Below are 24,539 nucleotides of genomic sequence, written 5' to 3' on the forward strand. Positions count from 1 at the left end.
AAGAAATTAGCGAAGGAAATTTCATCTTTTAAACCCACTGAATCCCTTTTAGGGTCACAAGGTCGCAGGAGCCTGCTCACCCTGGACAGCTCAAAAAACCTATGTGTAGAAAAATAAAAGTTGAAGCACAGCTTTGTTTAATTTCTTAAAAAGTTTTCATTTTGTGCAAAATATCTTGACATAGTTCACTTGAATTATAAGGTTGAAAGAACTTTATTGCCATAAACATTGTAAACATGGCTAGGAAACATTCAAATGAAGTCTGGACTTGTTCACTTAGACTTTTAATTGTGCAACAGTGGATGTTTTTTATCCACAGTAATGTGGTCAAATAGTATTTTTCTCCATATTTAATGTTAATGTTAAATTTAGGAGGTTTTAACTATTTTAACACTAATTGATTGTGGATCCTGACTTTTTTAAATTACAAAAGCACTTTAATCAATCTATGTATCTATCCATTTATCTATCTATCTTTTGGGTGTCGTTCACAACAAGTAATTTTGTGGATTGGATTCAACTTACATAGGTCACGACTTTTTTGGGCCAAAAATCACCATCTATTAAGTAAAAACATTTGCTAAAAACTCAGCAAGGTGAACTTTTTATTGATGTTTGTCTATGTTTTTTTGGATTTATGGAAACACCTCATGGAGGCCTTTCTGTGGCACACCACTTCCTGATGGAACAGGAACCAACGAGCCAATCACAGCCCAGCACTGAGCTCGACATCCCTCCCTCACCTTTGCAAATCAGCCAATAGGCGACGCCCTTACGCAAAGGGCGAACTACACAGGTAACTCGGAAAAAAATAGGAGAGGGAGAAAAAAAACCTCTGGGCTTGTTATGGAGTTCGTGTGAAGGGAACACGGATTTCCACCCGTCTTTACCAGTTAAACCAGTATCTCTGGATAGAGCGCACTCAAGTACAGCAACAGGTAGAGTCTGACCGCAAACTCTTCCGTGGCTCCTCTGAAAATAATCTCTTTTTTTTTCCTACTTCTTTGCGTTGACCTCAATTGAGTTTCCAGCCTCTTTTGTTCGCTCTCCTTTATCACTTGGAAAAGGTGATCCCTCGTGTTATTTTTTATTTTTAATCTTTGCTTTAATTGTAGTTTTTACCCTTGTGGTCCCTGATGGCTTCGCACAGTGATACTCTGGTGGTGTTCTTTGGGGCAACAGCTGGTGCAAATGGGGGTAAACTGGGTTCGGATGAGAGGGAAATAATTCTCTTGGTGTGGCAAATTGTGGATCTACATGAGAAAAAGGTACGGACCTTTCTGACCCCCTTCTCTTCGTTCGTTCGTTGTGTGGTTTTCTTGTGTAGCCGGTGTGTTTGTGGCGTTGTTGTCTTACCTGTAGAGGAGGATGTTTGACACTTAAATCAATATGGTGTGTGCTCTGTGTGGCCGTTTTGCTGCCCTGCTGTGCACGCATGCTAGCTAACGCTACATGCTCACCTTTCCACAGGTGACCAACATTTTTAACACGCAGGTGAGAGGTGGCGTGTTTTTTTTTTTTTTTTTTAATTTTTTACCTGAAAGGACAAAATACACCTTTTTTTTTTGGTTCAGCATGAAAGCTTCTCAAAACTTTATATTGACAATTAAGTTAGCTTTGCAACTATATTGTCAATTGTTTGCGTTTGTTTCCTGTATCTGGGGGAGGATGTGGCCATAACTTTTTTTTTTTAATATATTTTTGTACCACATTCTGCGCCATGAAACCATAACTTCCTTCACAGGTTGGGAAACTTCATAGTTATTATGTGAAGCCAGACTCTTTGGAGCTGACGGACCAATGCAAAGAGGAGACGGGGCTGACTGTGGAGGACATCATCAAAGCTGAGCCCCTGGACAAAGTTCTGCAGCAGGTCAGTCCACCTGAGTACTCTCTTCTTATATTGGTATTATATTTAAAAAAAAAAATCTGTAAATCTACAGAATCTTCAGACGCTCTTTTAGATCCAAAGATGGGATGCAACAATCCTACTTCAAGACATAAAGACCCACTCTGAAAATATTTGTTAACATATTCTGGCATTTTTATTGTGACAGAGGACAAATATATATATATATATATATATATATATATAAAAAGTATTTCTTTATTCAAATTGTTGTGAAACAGGAGCAGAAGGAAAATGCAGTGACGTAGAAGCTACTACGGCAAGCCGCAAGCTCCCTTGCTCTGCTCCATTCTGTTGCATCCGCTTGTAGATGTTTTTGTTTTCATTGTCCGAGCTGGAATCTGGTTCAAAACTGTACAGGTGGATAGCTCCAGTATTGCTCCCCAATTTAGTTGCACCGGTTGAGGGTGTGAGGGGCTGTAAGCTAGCTGGAAAGAGATGATGGGAAGGGGGCTAGCTTACTCCGTGTTAAGAGTCCCCCGCACAACTCGGAGAGAAATTTCTAATTAACTGCACAGTCGTTCTGCAGAAACTACAGATGTGTCCTGAATTCCTTCACTACTCACGAGATGGTGCACCATATAGTTCGTTTGTTTCCAAAATCAAGTACCCTAGAAACTTCCAAGAGGCCTCTGCAAAAAAGTAGTGTGCATCAATGCTCACCAGATTGGCAAATATAGACCACAATGCATCACATGTATATTTTATGATTATTTTAAACCTTTTTTTTTTTTGGGGGGGGGCTGAAAATGGGATAATTATAATTAAAAGACCACTGGAAACACTCAAAAATAGATTAGATGATGATCGGAGTGGGACTTTTGACGTTTGATCCTATGTGGCCTTTAAAAAAAATTAAAATAAAAAACCCGGACGGTCCACCTGGCTGGGAAATGACCCCGAGACTGTACTGACAGCTTGTAGAGCGTTAAGGTGGGGGCGAGAAACCAGGATAAGGAGGAGTCACAGGTCTGGTCTTGTCTTGACATCTGGAAGGTGGAATATTTGCATGCCACCACACCCTCAGTTTTAGGCTGCAGGACAAACAGGTGATTTTTATCTGTTGCTCAAGAAAAAATGTGCTAACAGTAGATGTGGAACCAGTGGAGGGCAACAGCCAAAGAGTAAGAGTGGAAGCGCAACCTCTGTCAAAGACTTCCTGTTTGGTGGATATGATCCACAATATGCTGCTGTTACTTCAAATTTCTTTCATTTTCCTTGTGCTAAAATCTGTCTCAATATGCTTAAAGTGCATTTAGGTGAAAGCTGTACAACAAAATAAAAGTCGTGTTTTTTTTGCATCTTCCAAATAAAAAATCAAATGTTTTTCTTCTCTGGTGGCTCAACACTGACAGCAAATTCTTAAAGGCAGGTTTTAGTTGTACGTATTTACGTGCGACCAAGCACAAAAACCAATGGAAATTCATGTTGACTGCATGTAATCTGCACATTGATGCATTGCCTGCACATCTTTTAAACCCAAGTGTTGACCTGCGCCCTAAAAACATGTGAATTCTTATATGTAGTGTTTTATCTTCAGCAGCAAGAGAAAGGAAGAATTTTTGTTTTTTAAAAGGCTGTCCGTCAAGACACACCTAGCTGTGTCTTGACAGAAGTGCTTATGTTGTCAAACATGTTTTTCAGCCTCCATTGCATCAGTGTTTGTTTGCAGTGGGTGTAACTGTCCTGCTCTTAGTTTTAAGCACCTCTTATTATCACAGACTGCAGCGTGTTTGTGTTTCGTGCACAAGGGGTTTCTGGGTAACCTTCTATTCAATTTGAAATTCTACCTTTTGCTTCACAAAAGTCAAACTGCTCTGTTCTACACATGTGAAGCGTAGAAACAAAGAGTGAAGAAAAAAAGAACTGGTGGGAGTTGGGTCTGAATTTGATGACGTCACACAAACAAACCAGGAAAGGCTTCAGCAAGTCGGAGTGTGTTCCGAACCTTCAAATATTAACCCATGCTATCAGTCTGTTGTACTCATGCCTTTGTCTTACTGGTCACTTTTCTCCACGATTGGTCATTGGAAGATTATTTTATCCTTGTTGAGGCAGAACATTTGAAGGTTTTACCAGATGTTTGTCTGTGCTCTGTGGCACTGAAGGGTTGCAGGACAGAGCAAGGTTTTCTGCTTGCTGGCTCTATGATGATATTAGTGCATAAAAGCATTAAAAAAAATACCCTGCTTTTTCTGTATGGTCACATCTCAAGGACATTTGTTTGGTGAAATATTTATAAAGACAGAGCAGGCTTTAGAGATTAGCAGTTGTTTTGTTTATTTAATCCCAGAAAAACTGGATAAATGTTGACCTTTAACCCTTGGAATCTTGTAATTTTTTTAAATAATTTGGACAGGTTTCTATCTTCTTTTTACCTTTTCTCAGTACCTCTTTAGGTTTTGATTAAATGTTTTGCATGTTTTTATTAAATGCCCACAGTGGAATGCTATGGCTATATCTGAATTCCTTCACTACGCACTACATTGTGCACTATATAGTGCGTTTGCCATTTTGTATTGCTGTCTGAATCTACAATTCCAGAATCGAGTGCCCTAGAAATTTCTCAGTAGTCTCTGCAAAAAACCAGTATGGATCAATACTCACTAGCTTGGCGAAAATGGACCACAATGCATTGCGCTTAGACAGTTTTGTGCAAAGAAAATTTGAATAAGCCATCAACGTTTTCATCTTCAGAAGACAGTGGATTCACAAATGAATGAGGCTGCAAGACTTGATATTTTCGCAAAACACAAAATATCAATGAGATTTTAACTTTGTGTAACCCATTATGTCATATTTGCAGTAAAAAAAAGAAGTAGTGAGCATTGTGTCCGAGTTGCTTTTAAAATGCAGTGCACTATATGGTTTTTTAGTAGTTGGGGAACAGAGTGGAAATTTGGACACAGCCTGTCTTTTTAGTCTTCTCTTGATTTATGTTTTGTTTTGTCAATTGGTATTTTTTATTTTTGTGGTCAAGATATTGGTTCCTTTTTGTGAGTTGGTCTTCTAATTTTTTTATTTTGTTTAACTATTTTCTTTTCTTTTTTTAGAATAGTTTTTAATTTTGTGCATCAAATTATTTTGACATAGTGATTAGAAGCTTTGAGGAAAATCTTAAATCTCACTGCACATCAAAGATTACTGGCAGTTTTTGATTCTTTCTTAGATTAATTTTCCTTTTTTAGTTCCCATTTATAAGAACCTTTTATATAGTTTAATACAAGAAAACCTTTAAGTTAAGAGGGAAATAAGGAAGTAATGTTCTGACTTTTGGCATAGTTGACTCACTGCTTGACAGAACTTTCTAGATGTCAGCGCTTTAAATGGCAGAGTCCAGTTTTTCATGCTGTTGTCTTCAACTGCTTTTTTATTTATTTTTTTAGTTGAGAAAAAGCTTCTTTATTTGTGTGATCACCATTAAAAATATATTTGCAACAATAAATATATTGCTAAAAGAATGAATGTTTGGCTTTAGGTTATCACACCCGCTTTCCACAAAGATGGAATTTCTTTTTAAAATGTAAAAAAAAAAAGTCTTAACCAACTAAGGCAACTAACTGGATAAATAGCACAAAGCTGATGAGCAAATGCCATCAAATTTTCAATATAGAGAAACCCGTTTTTAATTTTTTTTATAGGGGTCCTTATTTAGGGTCTTCATTTTCTAAATAAGGGTCTCTTACATTGATGTTTGTTGCTTCTATGTGTTCTAATTTGAATATTTTGTGCATGTGGTGATTATTTACAGTTCTGATGAATCACTAGAAGTCAGTTGTGCTGCAGAACATATTCCTGTAAAGGTTGAGCCCCTCATACTTGCAGCGCTCCTGTTCCCTTTTGGTCATGAAGGATATGAGAGGAATTTAACATTTCATGAAGGTCATTAAACAAAATCCATCTTTTTTTGAGCCTCTTTTTAAATTGTTTCAACGCTTAAAAAAAAAAGAGTAAATTCTTTCCACATTAGAAATTAAACAATGAATTCCACTGAAGTTGTAGGTGGTTTAATTTTTCAACTATTTTCCATGGTTTGCGATGTTTTCTTTTCCGTGTCACACTCCATCTTTGAGTAGGATTTAGCTGCAACCTTACCAACCGTACAGGTTTGACTTCAGTGTGAGACTCTGACAGCATGTCACAGCCTGTGAGGAGCTGCGCCTTACGACTCTTAGATCACGGTATATGAAAATGAGGTTAACGTTCTCACATGAAGTTCAACTGTTTTTCTATCTCGTTCATTGCACAGCCATAAAGAACTAATTCCAGTCATACTAGCTGGAAAAGCTGGCCAATGCCAGAGGAAAGCTGTCTTTGTAGCTGCACTAAATGAAAGAAAAAATAATATATATTAAACACATATTCACAGCCTGGTTTGATCTATACAAAAAATCTGCTTAAGATTCTATAGCAAACTCCCTAACTCTGCTGCCAAAGTAATTTTTTGGTCAAATACAACAAAATATGTATTACTCCTAAAGGGAGTGGTGCCACAATAGAATACTCTACCAACAAAATCTTTCTTTTAAAATGATGATTTTAAAAGAATGTCCAAAGAAAGGGATGGAAAACAGCCAGAAGGTTTTGAATATTTAGTTTTTAAGCTGTACTTCCACTATGCTCAACACTGTTAACATAACTATGTTGGACTTATAGTTGCAATGATGAACGATGAAGTCTAAGAGTTTTTGGCAGGTCAAATAAAAGCTGAAACAGTCCTTGTGTTGCAAAGTTGGATCTCCTGTGACTTAAACCGTGGACTTGCTCCAAGTCTGTGTTTAAACAGTTAGCCTCTGGGACTGCCAGGACACTCCCTGGTGCTCTTATCGCAGTTGGATTCAGCCACAACCAGCGCCTTACCTCACCTCTGAATGCAAACAGTGGAGCTGCACTGCAGAGAAAAGCAGCTCTGATAGTAGCACGTTCAAAGGCCACTTCCTCCTCCTCCTCATATCAGAAAATGCCTTTCAGAGGGGCAGCAGGACTGAAGGTTGCACTAAAATATTTGACTTTTGGAACCATTCGCCGAAACGACCAAACTCAGATAAACCTTCATTTAGTTTTTGCTTCATGTCCTGCAAAACGGCTCCCTGTATGTTCAACTCAGTCATCTACAATTAGGTTATGTCCTTTTTTAAAATCAGGTTTTTCCTGTTGAACCTTTTCCACGCTGTTATTTCTTTAGGTACCGTAGACTAATTTATTTATTTAAATGTATTTTTGTAGGACAGCAGGAAGAGGGAAGTGCCTCCAATCCGTCTGTAACATTTGCTTTTCTCCTGGTGATCCGGTTTCAGTAATAGTCCAAGGTGGAGTAACATGCACATCTCTGAGGAAATATTTGTTCTCTTATCAAGGCAAATAAGAAATGAAACCATGACTGACCTCAAGATGTGCCACCAAGATCACCTATAAAACTCTGAATTACCACTTTCACACATTTGTGTTTGTTTTACACAATAAAAGCCCCGAGAATTAAGATAAATTCCCAATACTTCTTCATGGAAATGATCATTTGTCATGACCTCTGTGGACGCAATGTAAAAACTAACTTAGCCAGTTAAAAAGTACATTTTTGAAAACCAAAAGAATATGAATAATTCTAAAAGACCTAACTTGGTGCAAACGTTATTCCAAATGTTCTCATGAGTGCTACTTTAAAGGTCCTATATCATGCTATCCTAAGCCTTTCAGAGTAAACTATTTCCAATTGATTATGTACTACCTTTGGAATGATTTATGAATGGAATCTGTTATTTTTGCTGCTCATTGTGCTCGCCTACATAAACAACACGCAAACCTTACCAAAGGTGGACGTGCATATTGTTCATGGAAAAGCTAAGCGTTTAGTCGACCACCTCTAGCCATGGAGAAAGTGTGTGTTAGCCTGAAGGCGGTGCTTTCAGCGCAGTCTCTTCCTGGAAGGGGCTGTTCTCTGGTCTATGCTCGCTTTCGTGGATTGGGCGGAGCTGGCTGTCTGAGAGCAGGTTTTTAGAGGAATACTCAGAAATGCACGAGTGGATCAAAATACCGCTTTGGGGTTTCTTTTTGTGAGGAATTTTAACACACTTAAACGCTCAAAAAGTTGATTTTGCATGATATAGACCAGGGGTCGGGAACCTTTTTTGCCGAGAGAGCCATAAACGCCACATATTTTTAAATGTAATTTCGAAAGAGCCATACATTTATGTAGTGTCCCTTTCCCACACTGAGGCACGGAGACTTAACCTCTTTTAAGGTTCTTTATTCTGGTTACTGCAGACCACAACAAACGCCGTACAATTAATTCAGCAACTCCTGAATCTCTCCCGCTGAGACGAGAGAGAGATTCTCCCAACTTTATATTCACCTGCTCCCGCTCCAGCCCCTCCCATTTTCCTTATTTGGCCCATAGCTGAACCCCATTGGTCCAAACTACCTAACAACAGGCTGAGCGACAGAACTGAGGGCCAATCAGATCTCTGCTTGATGCGGTCAATGAACTCCAGAACTTTTAACGCGGCCCAACAGCTAAGTTAAACTCAGTCCGCGACAATATGTTTAAAACTAAATATACACATGAATGTGTGCATTTGATGTAATTTCAACATTTTTAAAGTACAATACGTCTGTGGATTCTTTTTAATAACATTGTTATAGTGTTGCTAATAAATGATGAGTATTTCTCGTGGTGGTTTTGCTGATGGTCTAGTCTGGTTGATACGTGGTGAGTTTCTGCTTCATGCAGGCGTTGAGACTTTAAACGTGATCATAGGTCTGAATGTTCTGTAGATGTGAGACAGATTACTCACATGCAGACCTGGAGCCAAACACACACTCACACGCTGCAGTGAGTGACGGGCAGCGGGTTTTACGTTATTACAATCCCTGCGCGATTCACCTGCTGCCTGTCCCCACAACACCTCACCCCACCCTCTGCTTTCTTCCTCACACATCCCGTCCCCGCAACTGTGCGCTCTTTCTCAGAGAGAAAACGCGCAGTTATAGGCACGGCCATTCACAGGTTTCCAGTTGGTACAAACTCTGTGAAATAATAGATAATAGTAAACGGATAATGCTGGCGCTGATTTTTCTCCCGATACTACTGCGCGCCTCTGGCATCGCATCGCGCCCGAGGAGGACTGGTCTAATGAAAAGTATAATTAAAAGTATAATTAAAGATTTGTCTGCGAGCCACATGTGACCATCAAAAGAGCCATAAATGGCTCGCGAGCCATAGGTTCCCGACCCCTGATATAGACCCTTTAAATAAAAATATTATTTGAACTTTTAACTTCAAAGCACTTTTTGGTTGGATGCACACTTTTTAAAGTACTGCATAGCTTTTTCTTTCTTTTTTTTAATCTATCCTTTGTATTAATTTATTAAATCGCGCAAATAATTCCAATGGTTTTAAACACTATTTTCTCCCAATATTACTATTCAAATGTGACTTCTTTACTATTTCTAACTGCCAGATCTAGGATAAGAATGTTTTTTTTAAATCATTTTCAAGATTTGATATGTTTTAACTTTAAGTGGGTAATAAATAAATTTACAAACTGAATAAAATGGAACATAAGTAGACCTGCTGCTACTCACAGAGCCACTGTTAAAACAAACAAGTAGCTGTTTCCCCTTTAAATGCCTCTATTATTTTTGACCTCAGCGTTTTCTATCCATATCTCTTTGTTCCCCTTAATCTAACGCTATAAGCATTTGCTTCCTTGCTGCCGGTTGGTTAGGAGAACCGATGGCCAGACATCCCTGCGTCTGTTGTGCAGCGTGCCCGTACATGTACCTGTAACACTCTGTCTGAAAGGCTGTCATACTCCGCCATTGGCCATGTGAAGCAGTCAGACTCAGGAGTTTAAGGCGGTCTTGGGTCCAGATGGTCGAATGGCTCTCACACTTTTAATGTTCGGAGAGTAAACTAAACAACTTCCTGAAGCAGTTTCTGGGACAAGAACCTTGAGAGGCTGGAAGGTATCAGGATTCTTCAGTGATTGGTGGCTTTTCATAGCCTCTGTGCTCACGCTGGAACTAAATACTGTCTGAATAACCACACAGACAAAAAAAAGATGATTTTTTATCTTCTGTATTTGATATTTGTATTTTAATCAGCCAAAAGGTTGTGGATTGCACACAGTAAATTAACTACTAAGATCCTCAGAGGTCATATTGGAAAGTGGAGAAATCTCGTTTTGACAGTTCATCTCATTTCTCAAGCGTTTGACTCTGCGGCACTCCTTGAAGGTGCTGGTATGCAAGACAGTCTGCCGTCAGGCTGAAAGTGGGGGCCGGTTTGACCTGTATGGGTTGTTTTTGTTCTTGTCCATCTGTGACGCCGGGTTGAGCAGAGATGTGATGGCCCTGATGCTTGGTCTGAAGATAATTTCTCTGTTTTCTGCTCCTGTTTCAAAAGCGCACACCAAAACCGGTTCAACATGACCCCCCCCTTCCCCATGTGAGACACAGTACCAGCTCCACCCTGTTGTTTTCACTGCTTGAGTCTCAAACTCTCACGGACAGATTTTTATCGATCCATTCTTATAAATGCGCCTATTCCCTTTTGGGATCACAAGGTTGCTGGTGCCTATCCTAGCTGCTGTTTGGCACAGGCGAGTACATGGTTTACCAGTTAACTGTAGTGCCAAATGCATATCTAAGTGTAAAAAAGATCAGCAGCGTCCTTTTAAAACAACTCTTGGTGTTTGTTCAAACCTCATGTTGAAACTTTTCCTCTGTGTTTCAGTTTCAGCAGTCTGTCTCATCAGAAGTGAAATCCCTCGGCAGGAGCTCCTTCACACTTTTGGTGAACAGTCCCCTTGTTATCCGGCAGGTCCTCCACCCCGAAGCATCCAAAAAGGTTGGCGTTAGTCTGCACGCTTAACATGTCATAAGCCAAGAAAGTAATTTGCTTGAAATCATTTTTTCTCTTTTAATAAACAAATTAAAAGAACGTCAACATACTCCTGTTGTCTCAGTCTTCATGAATTTGTGCAAACTCAACATACATGCAGTAAACTAGCTAAGAAATGTGCAGGTGTTTCATAACGGTTCTACTCCGGTTAGTTTGCATATATCCCAATCCTCTGATTTCTTGGGCTTTAACTTGTTATTCCACCCCAGTTAAGCCCCCACACTAACTGGTTTTGTTTTGTTTCCATCCAGAATCTGGTCCTACCGGAATGCTTCTTTTCCTTTGTGGACCTGAGGAAAGAGTTTCACAAATGCTGCCCAAACGCAGGTCCTGCGCAGAAGCAGACACTTGTCTCCATGTTGGAATGTATCCTGTTTTTGTTGGCTCAGTCTGCTGCTTGAAGGAAAAATGGAACTGAACATGAAAAAGGGAAACGGCAGGTGACCCATCTGTGAGCTGCAATGCTTCAGGTGGAGAAGGTGGTTAGAAAGGTCAAAAGGTCAATGCATTGATTTATCAGAAGAGTGTGTGTCACACCCATTGGTAGGAGTCAAAGCAATGTAGACTAAGGACAATAGTGGCTAAAAAGTGTCACATATGTGAATAATAAAGACAGGAGTAAAAAGAATCTTCTATTAAAGCGGCCTTGACTGTGCGCTCAGATGTCGGCCTCCCCGCTGCATCAGAGCAGTTAACGGGCGTGAAGGAGGTGAGGAGCATGGTGCAGCTGACGCTCTGCATCCTGGCTGAACCCTACTGTAAGTACCCACCCGACACACCTACAACCTAGCCATGCAACCTTTCTTCAATTAGGACTTTACTTTAACCGGTGAACCACATGAGCTATTAATCTAGCTTTTAGTAATCCGAGAGCAACTCCTTTCCTTCTTTCCTGCTCTTTTGCCCCACTGTAAGCCCAAACTTCTCATCCGAAGGAACAAAAACTCATCATCGTAAAAAAAAAAGATGGTTTTATGAAAAGAGGGAAAGTTGCCTCACGGGGCCAATAAATCAAACTTAAATCTGAAATGTTCTGTCTTGACTTTGGTCGTCCCCTCTGGCTCCTCATGAAGGCCAAGTGTCTCTTTGGGTGTGATCGGACGTAGGAGTGCGGGAGGCTCACAAACCAATTTTCTTTGCACGAGAAGGACCTCTTCTAAAACAGTTTTGTTTGTTTTCCAGGTCACAAATTCACCTGTGTTGAAACAGTCAATTACAAGTTTGACTCTGGAGCGTGGTATGTTAAAACACGTGTTTTCTGGTGGACCTTCTCTGTTCCTTTCTGTGCTTTCCTGGCAGCAGCAAAGCCCCCTTTCTGTTGTTCGCTCTCACACTTTAGGCTATAAGCATTGATTACAGCAGTGAGGAAACCCTGTTGTGTGTTATTTGAGTCATCCAACTTTGCCATCAAGTGCTTACCTGGATATTGAGTAACGGGCTGCAGATCCTGCTGCTCTCATGAAGCCTCTCACCTTGATGGCTCTCCAACATTTAATCATGTTTCTGTTACGGCTTCTGTCTGCACTGACTGTGGGCACTTTGTTTAAACCAAACTGTCAAGAAATGTTAGTTTATCTGCTGAAACGCTAACAAACTTTGCTCATTTTTGTTTTAAACTTTTTTGTTTGTGTGCAGCTGCAAGACAGAGCCGGTGGACAGTGAGACGGTGATCCGAGCGCGGGGCCTTCCATGGCAGTCCTCGGACCAGGATATCGCTCGCTTTTTCAAAGGCCTCAATATTGCTAAGTGAGTTTTCTTCAACCAGCTCCTCTCCTCCTGTTGTGATCCCAGTGAAGAGATCACAAATTGTTGGAATTGTTTTTGTTTGTGTGTTACAGTTGTCCCTCGCTATATCACGGTTCATTTTTTGCTTTCTCGCCGTTTCACAGATTTCTGCAAGTGCAGTTGGCATGTTTTTTTTATTTTTTTGTTTTAAAAAAAAATTTTTTTATTACAGTGTCTTGATTTGGCTGCTGACCTTGTCAATCAAACTCCTCCATACCGTGTCTCCTGTACAGAATGCTTGCAGCTTGTCAGAGTTGCAAAAAATCTTCTTTGACGATCGGATCTTTGCTTTCATTCTGTCATCCTGGCCTTGTTTTTCTACGAAGGTTTGAACTTTGATAGTGTAAAGGCGTGAAAATGTTCATGTCTGTCTAAAAAAAGTGCATAAAGTGCGTAGTAAAGGGTTCTACAGCCTTAGAAGATCTGTAAGCCTCCTTTTCAAATTTCACCTTTACAGGTTTTTTGTAGAATGTGATAAAGGAGGGAACGCTGTGTTAGATTTTGCATTCATGTTTTGTCAAAAAAGTAAACTTTCTGATGGCAAAACTTGTTCATTTCAATGCAGCCCCGTTGATCCAGGTAATTTGAAAAAAAGCTCAAATGTTGGCAACACAAAGAATGTGAGAATTCAATATGTAGAGGAGTCATATAACTATTTACACTACATTAAATATCTCATTTGAATCGGCAGCTTATTGCAGTTTATTAAAAAATTACAAGAAAGATGAAGGTGAAATAATATTTCTAAAAGCTCAAGTTGGTTTGAGGACTTTTGTTGTTGTAATATTTTTTATTAGTCAGACCTTCTCAGTTCTTCTGGGGTTTTTTTTTTTCTGTATTTTTACCATTTGATGTATTGTTATAACTTCTCTATTTTTGGGATTGTTGGGATGTCTGATAGAAATCTGTGGCTGTTTTGCAAAGAGTTTTAAAAGAGTTAAGACTAAGCCTTTATTTCTTTTTTGCTTTAAAATGTTCAAAACGGCGAAACTAAACCTTCATTGGGCATGGACAACTAAGGTGACTTTATGCAAATATTGCGTTCTTTTTATTTAACGAAATCACCTACTTTCTGTAAGAGGACATTGTATAGAACAGCTGCTCCCATCTGCAATGCAAAGTAACATCCTCCTGCAGGTAAAGGCCATGTGTCTGGGTTGCCATATCTTTGTGGCTGACCAGGTTAATGCCAGGAGAACCAGTGTTTTCGTCGTGTTTGGTTGTACGACAGCCTCGCCATGCTCAGTGTTTCTGTGTCCGTTAGGTCCTCTACACATGTGAAATGCAGATAAAATGTCCATAAATGTATGTTGTTGTTGTTTTTTGTGCTGAGGTGTGTGCTTTTGTGTTGCAGGGGTGGAGTGGCTCTGTGCCTTAATGCTCAGGGCCGAAGGAATGGGGAAGCCTTAGTTCGTTTCATCGACTCTGAACACAGAGACCTGGCTCTGGAGCGCCACAAACACCACATGGGCTGCCGTTACATTGAGGTTCGGTCCAGCTGAGGCTCTTATTTTCAAAGCCCACTTTTCTACATGTGTTTAGATGTAGTAATTAGCCTATCAGAGCTCAATAAATCTGTAAAATAAACCAAAGTTTTTAAGATATTGTTATATAAAATGTTTCTGCACCTTTTTTTTTTTTTAATTTGTATTGAATCGAGGATATTTTCTCTTTAGGTTTGCCTGTATTAAGGAGTGTGCCGTCTTTAAGCTATACTCAGTTTGTCGCATGTTTTTTCTCAGGTATACAAAGCAACGGGAGAGGAATTCCTCAAAATTGCCGGAGGTCAGATTTCAGGTTTCCTTTTTTCTTTTTAAACCTCCCTCTCATCTCATCTGTTGTGGTTGCTTGAAGAATCATAGTGAAAGCCTTTCTGTTTGTGTGAGAATGCATTCTGTTCAATGGATTTCCTGCACCTTGGAGTAAAAACAAGCCTCCCTGCACACACACAGAGACACATCTGTGAAAGTGCAGCTCTGTAAAGCAGAGTGGCCGTTTCTCCTGTTACCTGCGTCTCTGCCTCATCCTAGTGACTCCCTGGCAGCTTATCTCATTTTAATAAAAGACACTTTGTGAGGAAAGCTCCCTCCCCAATGCCCCTGTCCTGCTGCCCCATCCTCAGACCGACCCCTTCATAGGTCAGGTGGAGGGAAATTTCAGTCTTGGCTCACAGTCACTCACCTGTTGAATTATACCTCCTGTTTCGCCCCTGTGGGGCAGGAAGGGCTGATGCCCGCTAAAAGGCCTGATCACTACTGAGAGGAAGCAGGTGTGAAGAGACTACATCAGAACCAGAGGCCTCTGGGTCATTGATCAGCGGGGGGCAGTAGCGCAGGGGCAGAGGGAGCAACGCAGTCACTCACAGCGCATGACGTGGAGCCGTAGTTAGACTCTGAACTTTACTCTGATGACGGAGGATCAATACAGATCGACGACTCCCTGGACTTTAGCTGACAAGTTAACATGAGGTTTTTTAGGAATAGAAACACATTTTATAAATCTCATGCAATGCTATTTTGACATTTTAAATGATGAAATTTGCAATTATTTAATGAATGTAAGAAAAACGTTTGAATTTCAGCTTGACCCCTTCCAATGAAAAGTGTGTTTTTTGTTTTTTTTAGGCATGTTCTTGTGACATTTTTCTCATGAATGGCATTAATAAAAATGCCATTTCTGAGTATTTCTTTATTCAAATCGAAGTGAATCAGGAGCAGAAAAAAAATGTTTGTTTTTTTAAATCTTGTAGGCATGACATAGAAGCTACTACGGGGGGCCACAAGCTCCCTGCTCCGCTCCATTCTGATGCATCTGCTCACAGACAAATAGATCCATTAACGTCTTAATTTTCCTCGTCTGAGCTGGTATCTGGATCAAAACTGTATGGCCAGATAGCATCAATATTGCTCGCAAATGTGTTGCACCAACATAGAAATCCTGGCCTTTGTGAACTAGCCAAGGTTTGCTTTTGAACATATTTTTTTCATTGGGAAAAGCAACAATGTATTTCTAATCTTAAGTGTGTTGGTCATTTTTCATGTTAAAATAACAAAAAATGTATTTTTCATAGTTTAACTTAAAGTTCTTTAAAGCAGGTCATGGGTTTGTCCCTAAAGAAAAAAATATTTAAAGCCATTAGATTTTTGTCAGATTTGTCAAATAAACTTAATTTGTTTTTTAAAGGAAATAAAGGAGGAAAAGAAAAAGGTTCTATTTCTTTTAAGTTCACATGGAAGAAGTTTGCAGAAGAAGAAAATAAATGCATCTCTTTTTTTCAAGACTTTAAAAAGGACAAATGTTTTTAATTGAGTTGCTACCAGTTTGACTGATGTACCCATTTGTGTTAAAACAGAACAGTGTGGTGAACAGAAAACCATCATGCTGAATTTGCCTGAAGCAGATTGTGAATTATTGCTGTTTTTACAACAAAAATAGTTTGACGTGATTGTAATAATTTGTTTTCTCATCATAATTCAAGTTTTTATTTTGGTGGGTAAATTTTTTTTAAAATTATATTTCCTTTTTTTTAATTCCAGGAACATCAAATGAGGTGGCCCAGTTCTTATCTAAGGAGAACCAGGTGATCATCCGAATGCGGGGGCTGCCATTCACCGCCACATCCCAGGAAGTTTTGAGCTTCCTCGGCCCCGAGAGCCCGGTTACAGACGGCGCTGAGGGTCTGCTCTTTGTCAAGTACCCCGACGGACGGCCCACAGGCGACGCCTTTGTCCTCTTTTCCTGTGAAGAATATGTCCAGAATGCCCTGAAGAAACACAAGCAGATCCTGGGCAAGCGTTACATCGAGCTGTTTCGCAGCACTGCAGCTGAGGTGCAGCAGGTAAATCATCTTCAGATTCTGCATCAAATGATGCAAAACGTGAAAAATGTTTTATTTCATAAGTACTTTCTGTTCATGGGACTTGTTTTTCTTTTTAAACATTTTCACAAATCTCTTCCATAAAGGATTTTAAAGAGGGAAACCTGTTGTAACCATGGTTTCTAGTTGACCCATTTTATCTTGATTGATTTTTAACTTTTTTCTCTCATGAATTCCACAAATTGCCAACTTTGTAAAAAAAAAAAAAAAAAAAAATTCAAGTCGTTTCCTTTTGAAAATGAGTAACAAGAGGTTGATTTTATGGGAATGTGGACAAAAACCAGTTCATGTCAGTTTTATTAAATAAAAAATTCTCTTTTTTTATCTTTAAATGTATGTGAGCTGTTTATATTCATGCTGGGTTCATCTTTCCATGATGTTGCCAGGTTCTGAATCGCTACATGTCCACCCCTCTGATCTCCACGCTGCCTGCTTCACCTATCGTCCCGGTCCTCGCCTCGCAGCCCTTCCTTCCAGCTGCCACCAGCACACGCGACTGCGTGCGCCTCCGCGGCCTGCCGTACACTGCAGGCATTGAAGACATCCTGGAGTTCATGGGGGAGCACACCGTGGACATCAAACCTCACGGAGTCCACATGGTTCTCAACCAGCAGGTGAGACTGTGGAGCAGCCACCGTTTTTCTGTTGGTCTGGTTTGAAAGGAGCTGTTGCTACGAAGTTGCTCAATTTGAAGTAAATCTGTCTGAACTGCTAAAACTACAAATCATCTGGGTGCAGCCATGGCACAGAGGGAGAGCCTTGGAAAGTTGCAGTTTATGACCATAAGGGGCTTTAGGCCTTAAAGAGGGAAGAAAAGTGGTAAATAAGGAGATGGCATTTTTTATTCATGTACTTTTTCATAAATGCTGTGATTTCCCCGGACTCTGTGCCCTCTCTGTCCTTCAGAGCTACTTTGAAGATTGACATGGTAGTGTTTTTCCTGCTGCCTCCTCTGCTCAGGGCCGGCCCTCGGGAGACGCCTTTATCCAGATGAAGTCGGCCGATAGAGCCTTCATGGTGGCCCAGAAGTGTCACAAGAAGACAATGAAAGATCGCTACGTGGAGGTCTTCCAGTGCTCTACAGAGGAGATGAGCATCGTGCTCATGGGTGGAACCCTGAACCGCAGCGGCCTCTCCCCTCCGCCCTGCAAACTTCCCTGTGAGTGACCTGCCGCCTGCTGAGGGCTATTGAAGCAGCACCTGGCTTGTTCGCCCGCTTGATATTTGGGATATTTCATTCAAAGAAGAAAAACCTCGCCTTCTCGGGTCACCATGTTCCCTGAAAGACCAATATTTACTTGTTGAGTCTGTCAACTTGAATCTGCTGGTAGAAATATTCGGTCTGTTTAGCCATGCTGCTGTATGTTCACCTTTGTTGACCTCTGAAACAATGATGCAAGTTTACAACAGCCTCCAAGCCCGTCTGAACGCTGCACTTTGCTCTGTTGAAGCTCATATCTGTCCTTCCTGCTTACAGATTAGACTCAGACCAAAGGTGCGATTTTAAACATCTTTTTTCTTTTCTGTGTTTTTATGATTACTGAATAATGACACTCTGATCTTCAACTCACCTCCACTTTATGTCATCTAGCTGCTTGAAGGTAACTGAGCTGCAGAAGGTCAGCAGTGTTGGCACCATGCAGTGGAACTCAAAAGCCCACATTGTGTGACTGCTTGTATGCAAATACCGGTACACCTATTTGTGTCTTTATGGCGGCATGAAGGACACTGCACGCTTTGTAAACGCAGTCCTGCTCTGCCTCCAAAGAGCTGCACTGCAGCCTTCATCATGCAATGCTTCACACAGGGCTGTTTGCTCCACACCAGAGTTCGTTTCCATGAAGCGTTTTGCTTTGTTTGTGGATTTGGGAAAGCTCACCTGAGCTCTGGTGTGGACCATCAGAGTCAACTCTGGTTTTTCAGGAAATAGCCCACATAAATACAAATCCATCATCAGTGGGAACCATAAAAAGTTCCTAATGTCCCGTAAAGATCGAAAGCTAACGACACACCGGACATGTGACACACGTTCAAGACCGCACTTAAAGCCCATTCTTGAATGTGCGTTCAGGCCGTGGTGTTCACACTGGACACGGCCTTCTTTTTCTTATTTGACTGTTCTCTAGCGCATGTCTGCCACATACAGTTGGAAGAGGCGTGGTGTGAAAGGTCAAAGCGGTGTAAATCTTGTTCCAGTCTAGGGCTGCATGATATGAGGAAAACTTGCAACATTAGTGATCAATATTGCAATGACAGTATAACTTTTAGCACATTATAGGTAACCATTTATCGCTATTTTTGCCGTCTTTTGTGATATGGGTATTGCACAGCTTGATATCGCGCTAACTAGAAATTTGCGATTTTATTGTGCATGCCTACTCAAATCTTGTTTTTTCACAGCTCTACTCTGATACATGTAAGAGTTGGTTTCAAATAATTCTAGCCGGATACTAACCGCAATTATTCATTTCTCCTCCATGATCAATTTTCAAACAGTTGCCCCTGCGTGAATTAAAAGGAACGCCATCCATTCGTCACTACTGAATTGGAGTCCTTGATTGGTCAGTTCAACCATATCAGTATGTAGACCCCGAAAACGGTCATAGAAACTCATGTAGCTACGAACGCCAAACACTCGGGTGCATAAACGTTTCACTGGAAGTGGCCGCTTGAATGCACATTACTGAGGCCTGTGTACGTCACTTTACAGCGTCGAGGCACAAGTCTTTATCGTTAAATGATGGAAGGAACTAGAGGAAATCACAGGTTTTTTTCTTTTGTTTTAGACAATACTGTCACCAAGTTAAGCAACTCCATGACATTTCTAGTGAGTGGAGGTCAGTCCTGTCCATTTTCAAGAGTGCAGTTTAAAAGTGAAAAAAATCCAATCAAATAAGGCGGAGTTTGAAAATTCAGCATTTCTTTGCTTTTAGAGAGCAAAGATTGATTCATCAAGTTAATGATTCAATTTTCCTTTAAAAATAATTTCTGGTATTTATATCTATGAAGATTTTCCTCATTCATTCTGGAAGGTCCATAACAGAGAAAGTTTAAATTGATTGATTTAGTTTTTTTAAGTAAAAGATGTGTCGCTTTTCATGCAAGAGGGTTTCTCAAGTCTGGTTTTCCATTTCTGGTCGTCCTTTTCAAGGCAAAAAAAATCCTTTCAGTTAGCTTGAAGAGTAAGAACATTTTCTGAAATAAAAGCCTCACCTTTCATTAATAGTTGTGTAAATTTACAACCCAATAAAAAAATGTTTAGAATGGAAATGTGAAATACAAATAAATCGAATTGTCAACCTACTTATCCAAATTGAAATGGTGTAACATTTTGTCAGTAAGCCTCCGGTCTAAAATTGGAAACATTTGACATGTTGGTCGTTTGAAAAGTCTGTAGAACTCGTCCTTCAAAAACGTAAACCTGTTAACATCTGACTTACTACGAGAACAGATGCTGCTGTCTCACTTAATGCAGACAAAGACAAAGAAGCAGTGACTACAGTATGTTCCAAGGGCCAGTTTTACTGGCCCTTGGAACATACTGTAGTCACTGCTTCTTGTAGTAGTTTTGATCTGTGGTTTAGGAGAAAATGACCACCAAAGGAAGAGAGTTTCTCTGTTTTGGGAACTCCATTCATCCAATTGTGTGGATCATAAGGAGCATATTCGTCTCTTCCTGCAGGTCTGTCCCCCCCCACAGCTTACGCCGCCTTCCCGACTTCCCCCGCTATTCTCTCGGAGGCAGCTTTCTACCAGCCCCCCCTGCTGGCCGCTCCCAGGCATCCTCAGACCACCGTAGCCAGCCCTGCTCACACGCTGGCTTACTACCCCCCTCAGCCACATCTCTACATGAACATGAACATGAACTACACTGCTTACTACCCCAGGTGAGCCGCCGACAGCTGCACGAACGAGCGAAGCCCATTCGACACCCAAACGTCTGAGGTTTCTTCTGGTGTCGCTCTCCAGCCCTCCAGTTTCTCCTTCCACGGTTGGGTACTTTGCGGCCCCCCCAGGCGCTGTCGCAGCGGCAGTGGCGGCCTCCCCCCACCCCGGTGCAGCATCCACCGTGCTATCGCAGCCGGGAGCGCTGGTGAGGATGCAGGGGCTCCCCTACAACACCGGGGTCAAAGACATCCTCAGCTTCTTCCAGGGATACCAGGTCAGTACAGGGGGCTCTGAACCGCTTGGGAGGGGGTGGACTAAAGCTTAGCACGGCATCGTGCAGCCGAGCTCACCGATCTACCGGATGTTTTGTGGATTTTTGAAAGTAAAAAATATATACATGTGATTCCATGAAACTGAAATTAACTGATGTGATAAACAGATTTTTAAAATGATTATGACCAAAATCGCCTCATTACATAAAGTTTAGCTGACAATCAAGTCAGCTTAAAATGCATTTTTTTTATTTTCATTTTAAAATCCATCCAAGTTGTGTTTGATTAAGGGACATGTGTGCACTTGTGTCCTCTTTTTTTCATTTTCATTATTATTACTCCTGCCAGCCCGAGTTCAGTGGAGTCCCCTGAAGCAGGTATGAACCCTGACAGGTGTGGCTTTAGACGGTTTGCAAGTTGAGAACTGAAAGGGGCGGGGCTTGTAGTGGGGTGGGGGTGGGGTTTTACGTTCTTGCTGTGGCTCACCCTGGCCTGCTTTGTTCTTCCTGGTTCTTGAGGAAACACGGTCTGACCCGTACGCTTGTATGACGTGAATAAAGTCGGTTTCAGTGGCAGAAACGCAGACGCACAGGCGATTTAGTGAGCACTCTGCTCTTTAGAGCTTATTTCACTGCCAAATGTTGGCAGAATTGCTGCAGTTGTGTGTCTGTGTGTGAATGTGCACGCTTTTAAAACTGTGTGAGGGTCACATGTGTTCTGTTCAGCCAGATTTTCTTCCAATTTTTTTTATTTTTGTTTGAATGAAATTGTCTTTGTTGTGTGAAACACTGCCGAGGCTGACTGTCCCCATCATTATGCTATCTGTAGTACGCCCCTGATGAGTACAGCGGCGTGGTTCAGATGAGCGAACAGGCCAGGAGTCTGGTTCAGCCCAAAGAATGGCTCTGTCTTTAGGGACTCGCTGCAAGGTAAGAAGAGCCTCCAGGGCAGAGAGGCAGAGTGGAGGAAGAGTCCACTTCTTCAGCTGCAGTTACTTAATGTGGCCAAAAATATTGTTTCATGTTTGGTGGTGGCTCTGAAGTCTTGAGGTGTGTTAAGAATGAACAAATTTTCTAGTTTTTTGTTTCTCTTCTTTTTCTAAGAAACTCGTTTATGTAAATTTCCCTGAATGCCTGATTCAAAAATCATCTGATTCAATTAAAAAAACAAAACAAAAAAACAGTTCTGTTTTAAATAAGTTATTGTAATTATTATTCTCAAATCCTCAATTGCTAGATTAGAAAATAAGTTTTAGTTTTTAAATCCAAAACTGTGTTAAACTAAAGTCTACTTTTAAAACGGGTGACTGTATTAGGATGCTTTTATTTTGAAAAGGTTTCCTCAGTAAAGCTCGTAAAATGAAACCACACATTTTAATTAACAGTTTAGCTTTTTTTATTTGTGTTTTTTCTATATAAAGATAGATGGATAGATAGATTTGGATCTGCTACCTTTTAAGATACGAGATGTGTAACTCTAACATGCAGGTGAAGCATTTGCCAACCCAAACACTTAACGATGATATGGAAACTAATATCTGTAGAACAATTTTTAAGAGTTTCTTTTTAGAATTAAAGTGCTTGTTTCACAGATTAAATTGAAAATCTAAAAGTTCTGCTCTTTTATTTAGTTACAGAAATAGAAGTTATAGGTTTGGTTCACATAAACACCTTATAGTGGACGCAGGGTTAGCATTTGATTTTTTTATGCGATGAGTCCATAGATGAAAAGCAGTTTTTCTGAGAAAGAGGACGCATCTTCCGTTTTGTAAACAAAAATCCCCTTTTCAGAGCGCTGTGAAAACCAGAGTTAAAACAGGTTGATGAGTCAAACTTCTTTGGTACAGGAGTGCTGTTTTTGGAGCAGTGGGTGGAAGCATGCACTAACCTTTTGCCTTTTCCATGCTCCTTCATGCTCCCCATGAGGACTTCTTGGATGCCGCTGCTGTTTTTGTCTCTTTCTGTGAATTGTTTCTAGTGTGTCTGCATGCAAATTAACAAATGATCGAGGCCGGTATGACCGCTACCAGCTTTTTGGGTTTCTTTTTGAGAGGTTTTTTTTTCCACCTCTTCTCAGCTTTGCCACCTCCTATTTTCTTGTTCTAACCAATCTGGTTGGCTGAGTGGACAGTTCTCCTCATCTCAGTTTGGCTGATGGCGCTGAACCGAAACCATGTCTGTGTTTTGTCTTTGTCTAGCTGCAGCCAGACGCCGTTGTCATCTTGTATAACTTCAGTGGCCAGTGCAGTGGTGAGGCCTTGATCACCTTCCCCAGTGAGGATCTAGCCAGGCGGGCTGTAGCCGAACGCTCAAACCATCCATTCTATGGTCAGCAGGTCCACCTGATCCTCTGTCACTGATGGCTAGCTCTCCGTGTTGCTCAGTTTAACGTCCCCAAGAAGAATCTCACCAGCAAACGGCTTCATGCTCCAGTACATCCCACTTTTTTGCAGGCATTTTTTCTTTATTCGCACAAGCTGACACTGCTGATCCTGACACTCCTGAGTATGCTGTTAGTTTGTTGCTCAGATGAAGCAGCTACATGTTTGGGTTTGTGTCATCTCTAGGATGTCTGCATCTGTAAGGGAACAGGAGGTGTTCTAGCACCTGGACTCACTGTTTAGCGGCGAAACATGCAGATATATTTAAATGTTTTCTCACATATAAACTGTACAGATGTTTCCTGAGATGCTTGAGGCTGTACAAACAACTTCTACACTCATGCTCTTTTCTGTGCATTTCTGCAAATTGAGTCTCAACCACTAGGTGTTTGAAGCTTTTTTGTAATTATGCACATTTTAGGTCAGCTGTGTGTGTGCATGTCTGATGTTTATTATTTGATGGCCTCTAGAATAACATAAAAAAGCCATAACTGGTCATTTTCATAACTGAGAACTGTTGTCTGAGTTTTTTGGAAATGACTTGATCTTCAGGGACTGCAGGATCAATAGCTGTGCCTGTGTAATACTAAGTAATCTGTGACTTTTGTTCTGTATAATTATATTTATATTGTGGCATCCAGTATGCTAACCCATTTAGGCACTACAATTTTGTTTTTTCTTTTGAATTTATAATGAACTGTGCTTCTATAAACAGTTTAGTAGACCAAATTAATTCTGTTTTAATGTAATTTCTTTACAGAAGTAAATACTTTGATAGCATGGTGACTTTTATGATTGTCTGCAGCTACAGTTTTTTTTTTTTTGCCCAATAACTATTGGTTTGCTGCAGCTTTAATGTCTGCACCCAACCTGACTACTGTGTAAAGCTGTGTGACTTTTTCCAGCGAGAAGCCAGCTCGTGGCTGTCTTCTCGTGCATACCAAGCCTACATTTCCCAGAGTCCCTCACTGGTCAGAAATGAGGCTCAGTCGGCCTCTGGTGGCAAAGGAAATCTGTTTTTTGTTGAGTTTGAGACTCTCATAGATCTGTGTATTAAATGTAAACAATAAAAAAGTCAAAACTTGTAATTCTGTTTTTCGCTTTGTTTACCCACTAAAACATGTTTAGTGGTGTGTCCAACTCATTTGCCTTATATAAGGGTTGTGGGATACAACCATTAGGAATAACGACTTTCTTGAGTCTTCACGTTTTGTTTCAGCTTTGATGACAAAGTAAAATCTAATTGAAAAAGAAAAGTTGAAATACTTTGTTTTTCAATCTCTTTTCCAAAAACTGAAGGAAACTTTGACGCAAAATGAAAAACCTAGGTACTTCCCATGATGCTTTGCAGTTATGGCATTCAAATCCACACTGTATAATATTTCACTTTTTAAAACTGAATTATTAAGACGATTACAATCCATACAAATTTATTTTAAAAATGACTATTGAAAGTGTTTTTTGAATTGAACCTGTTTCTTTGCTATTTGTTGAAGTTTATATCAAGCGGAACTAATATTTTCGTC

The 24,539-nt window shown here is 40.5% G+C and overlaps 1 protein-coding gene across 2 annotated transcripts; it reads left to right on the forward strand.

Moving 5' to 3' along the window:
* Positions 1-805: 805 nt before the first annotated feature.
* On the forward strand, positions 806-24,101 carry LOC101173047 (epithelial splicing regulatory protein 2). Of its 2 annotated transcripts, XM_023953569.1 has the most exons (17): positions 806-938; positions 1,116-1,268; positions 1,745-1,873; positions 10,644-10,757; positions 11,063-11,177; positions 11,474-11,569; positions 11,994-12,048; positions 12,447-12,557; positions 13,951-14,083; positions 14,339-14,381; positions 16,133-16,434; positions 16,860-17,087; positions 17,434-17,632; positions 20,156-20,360; positions 20,443-20,635; positions 21,462-21,562; positions 22,831-23,027. In XM_023953569.1, the coding sequence occupies exons 2-16, from the start codon at positions 1,137-1,139 to the stop codon at positions 21,546-21,548; spliced, it is 2,142 nt and encodes a 713-aa protein (XP_023809337.1). In that variant the 5' UTR covers positions 806-938; positions 1,116-1,136; the 3' UTR covers positions 21,549-21,562; positions 22,831-23,027. The 2 variants fall into 2 exon arrangements, with proteins under 2 accessions (XP_023809337.1, XP_023809336.1); XM_023953568.1 differs by lacking the exon at positions 21,462-21,562 and having other exon boundaries at positions 22,831-24,101.
* The last annotated feature ends 438 nt before the right edge of the window (positions 24,102-24,539 follow it).

Source organism: Oryzias latipes, chromosome 3, assembly GCF_002234675.1.
Source record: "Oryzias latipes chromosome 3, ASM223467v1".
Taxonomy (NCBI): domain Eukaryota; kingdom Metazoa; phylum Chordata; class Actinopteri; order Beloniformes; family Adrianichthyidae; genus Oryzias; species Oryzias latipes.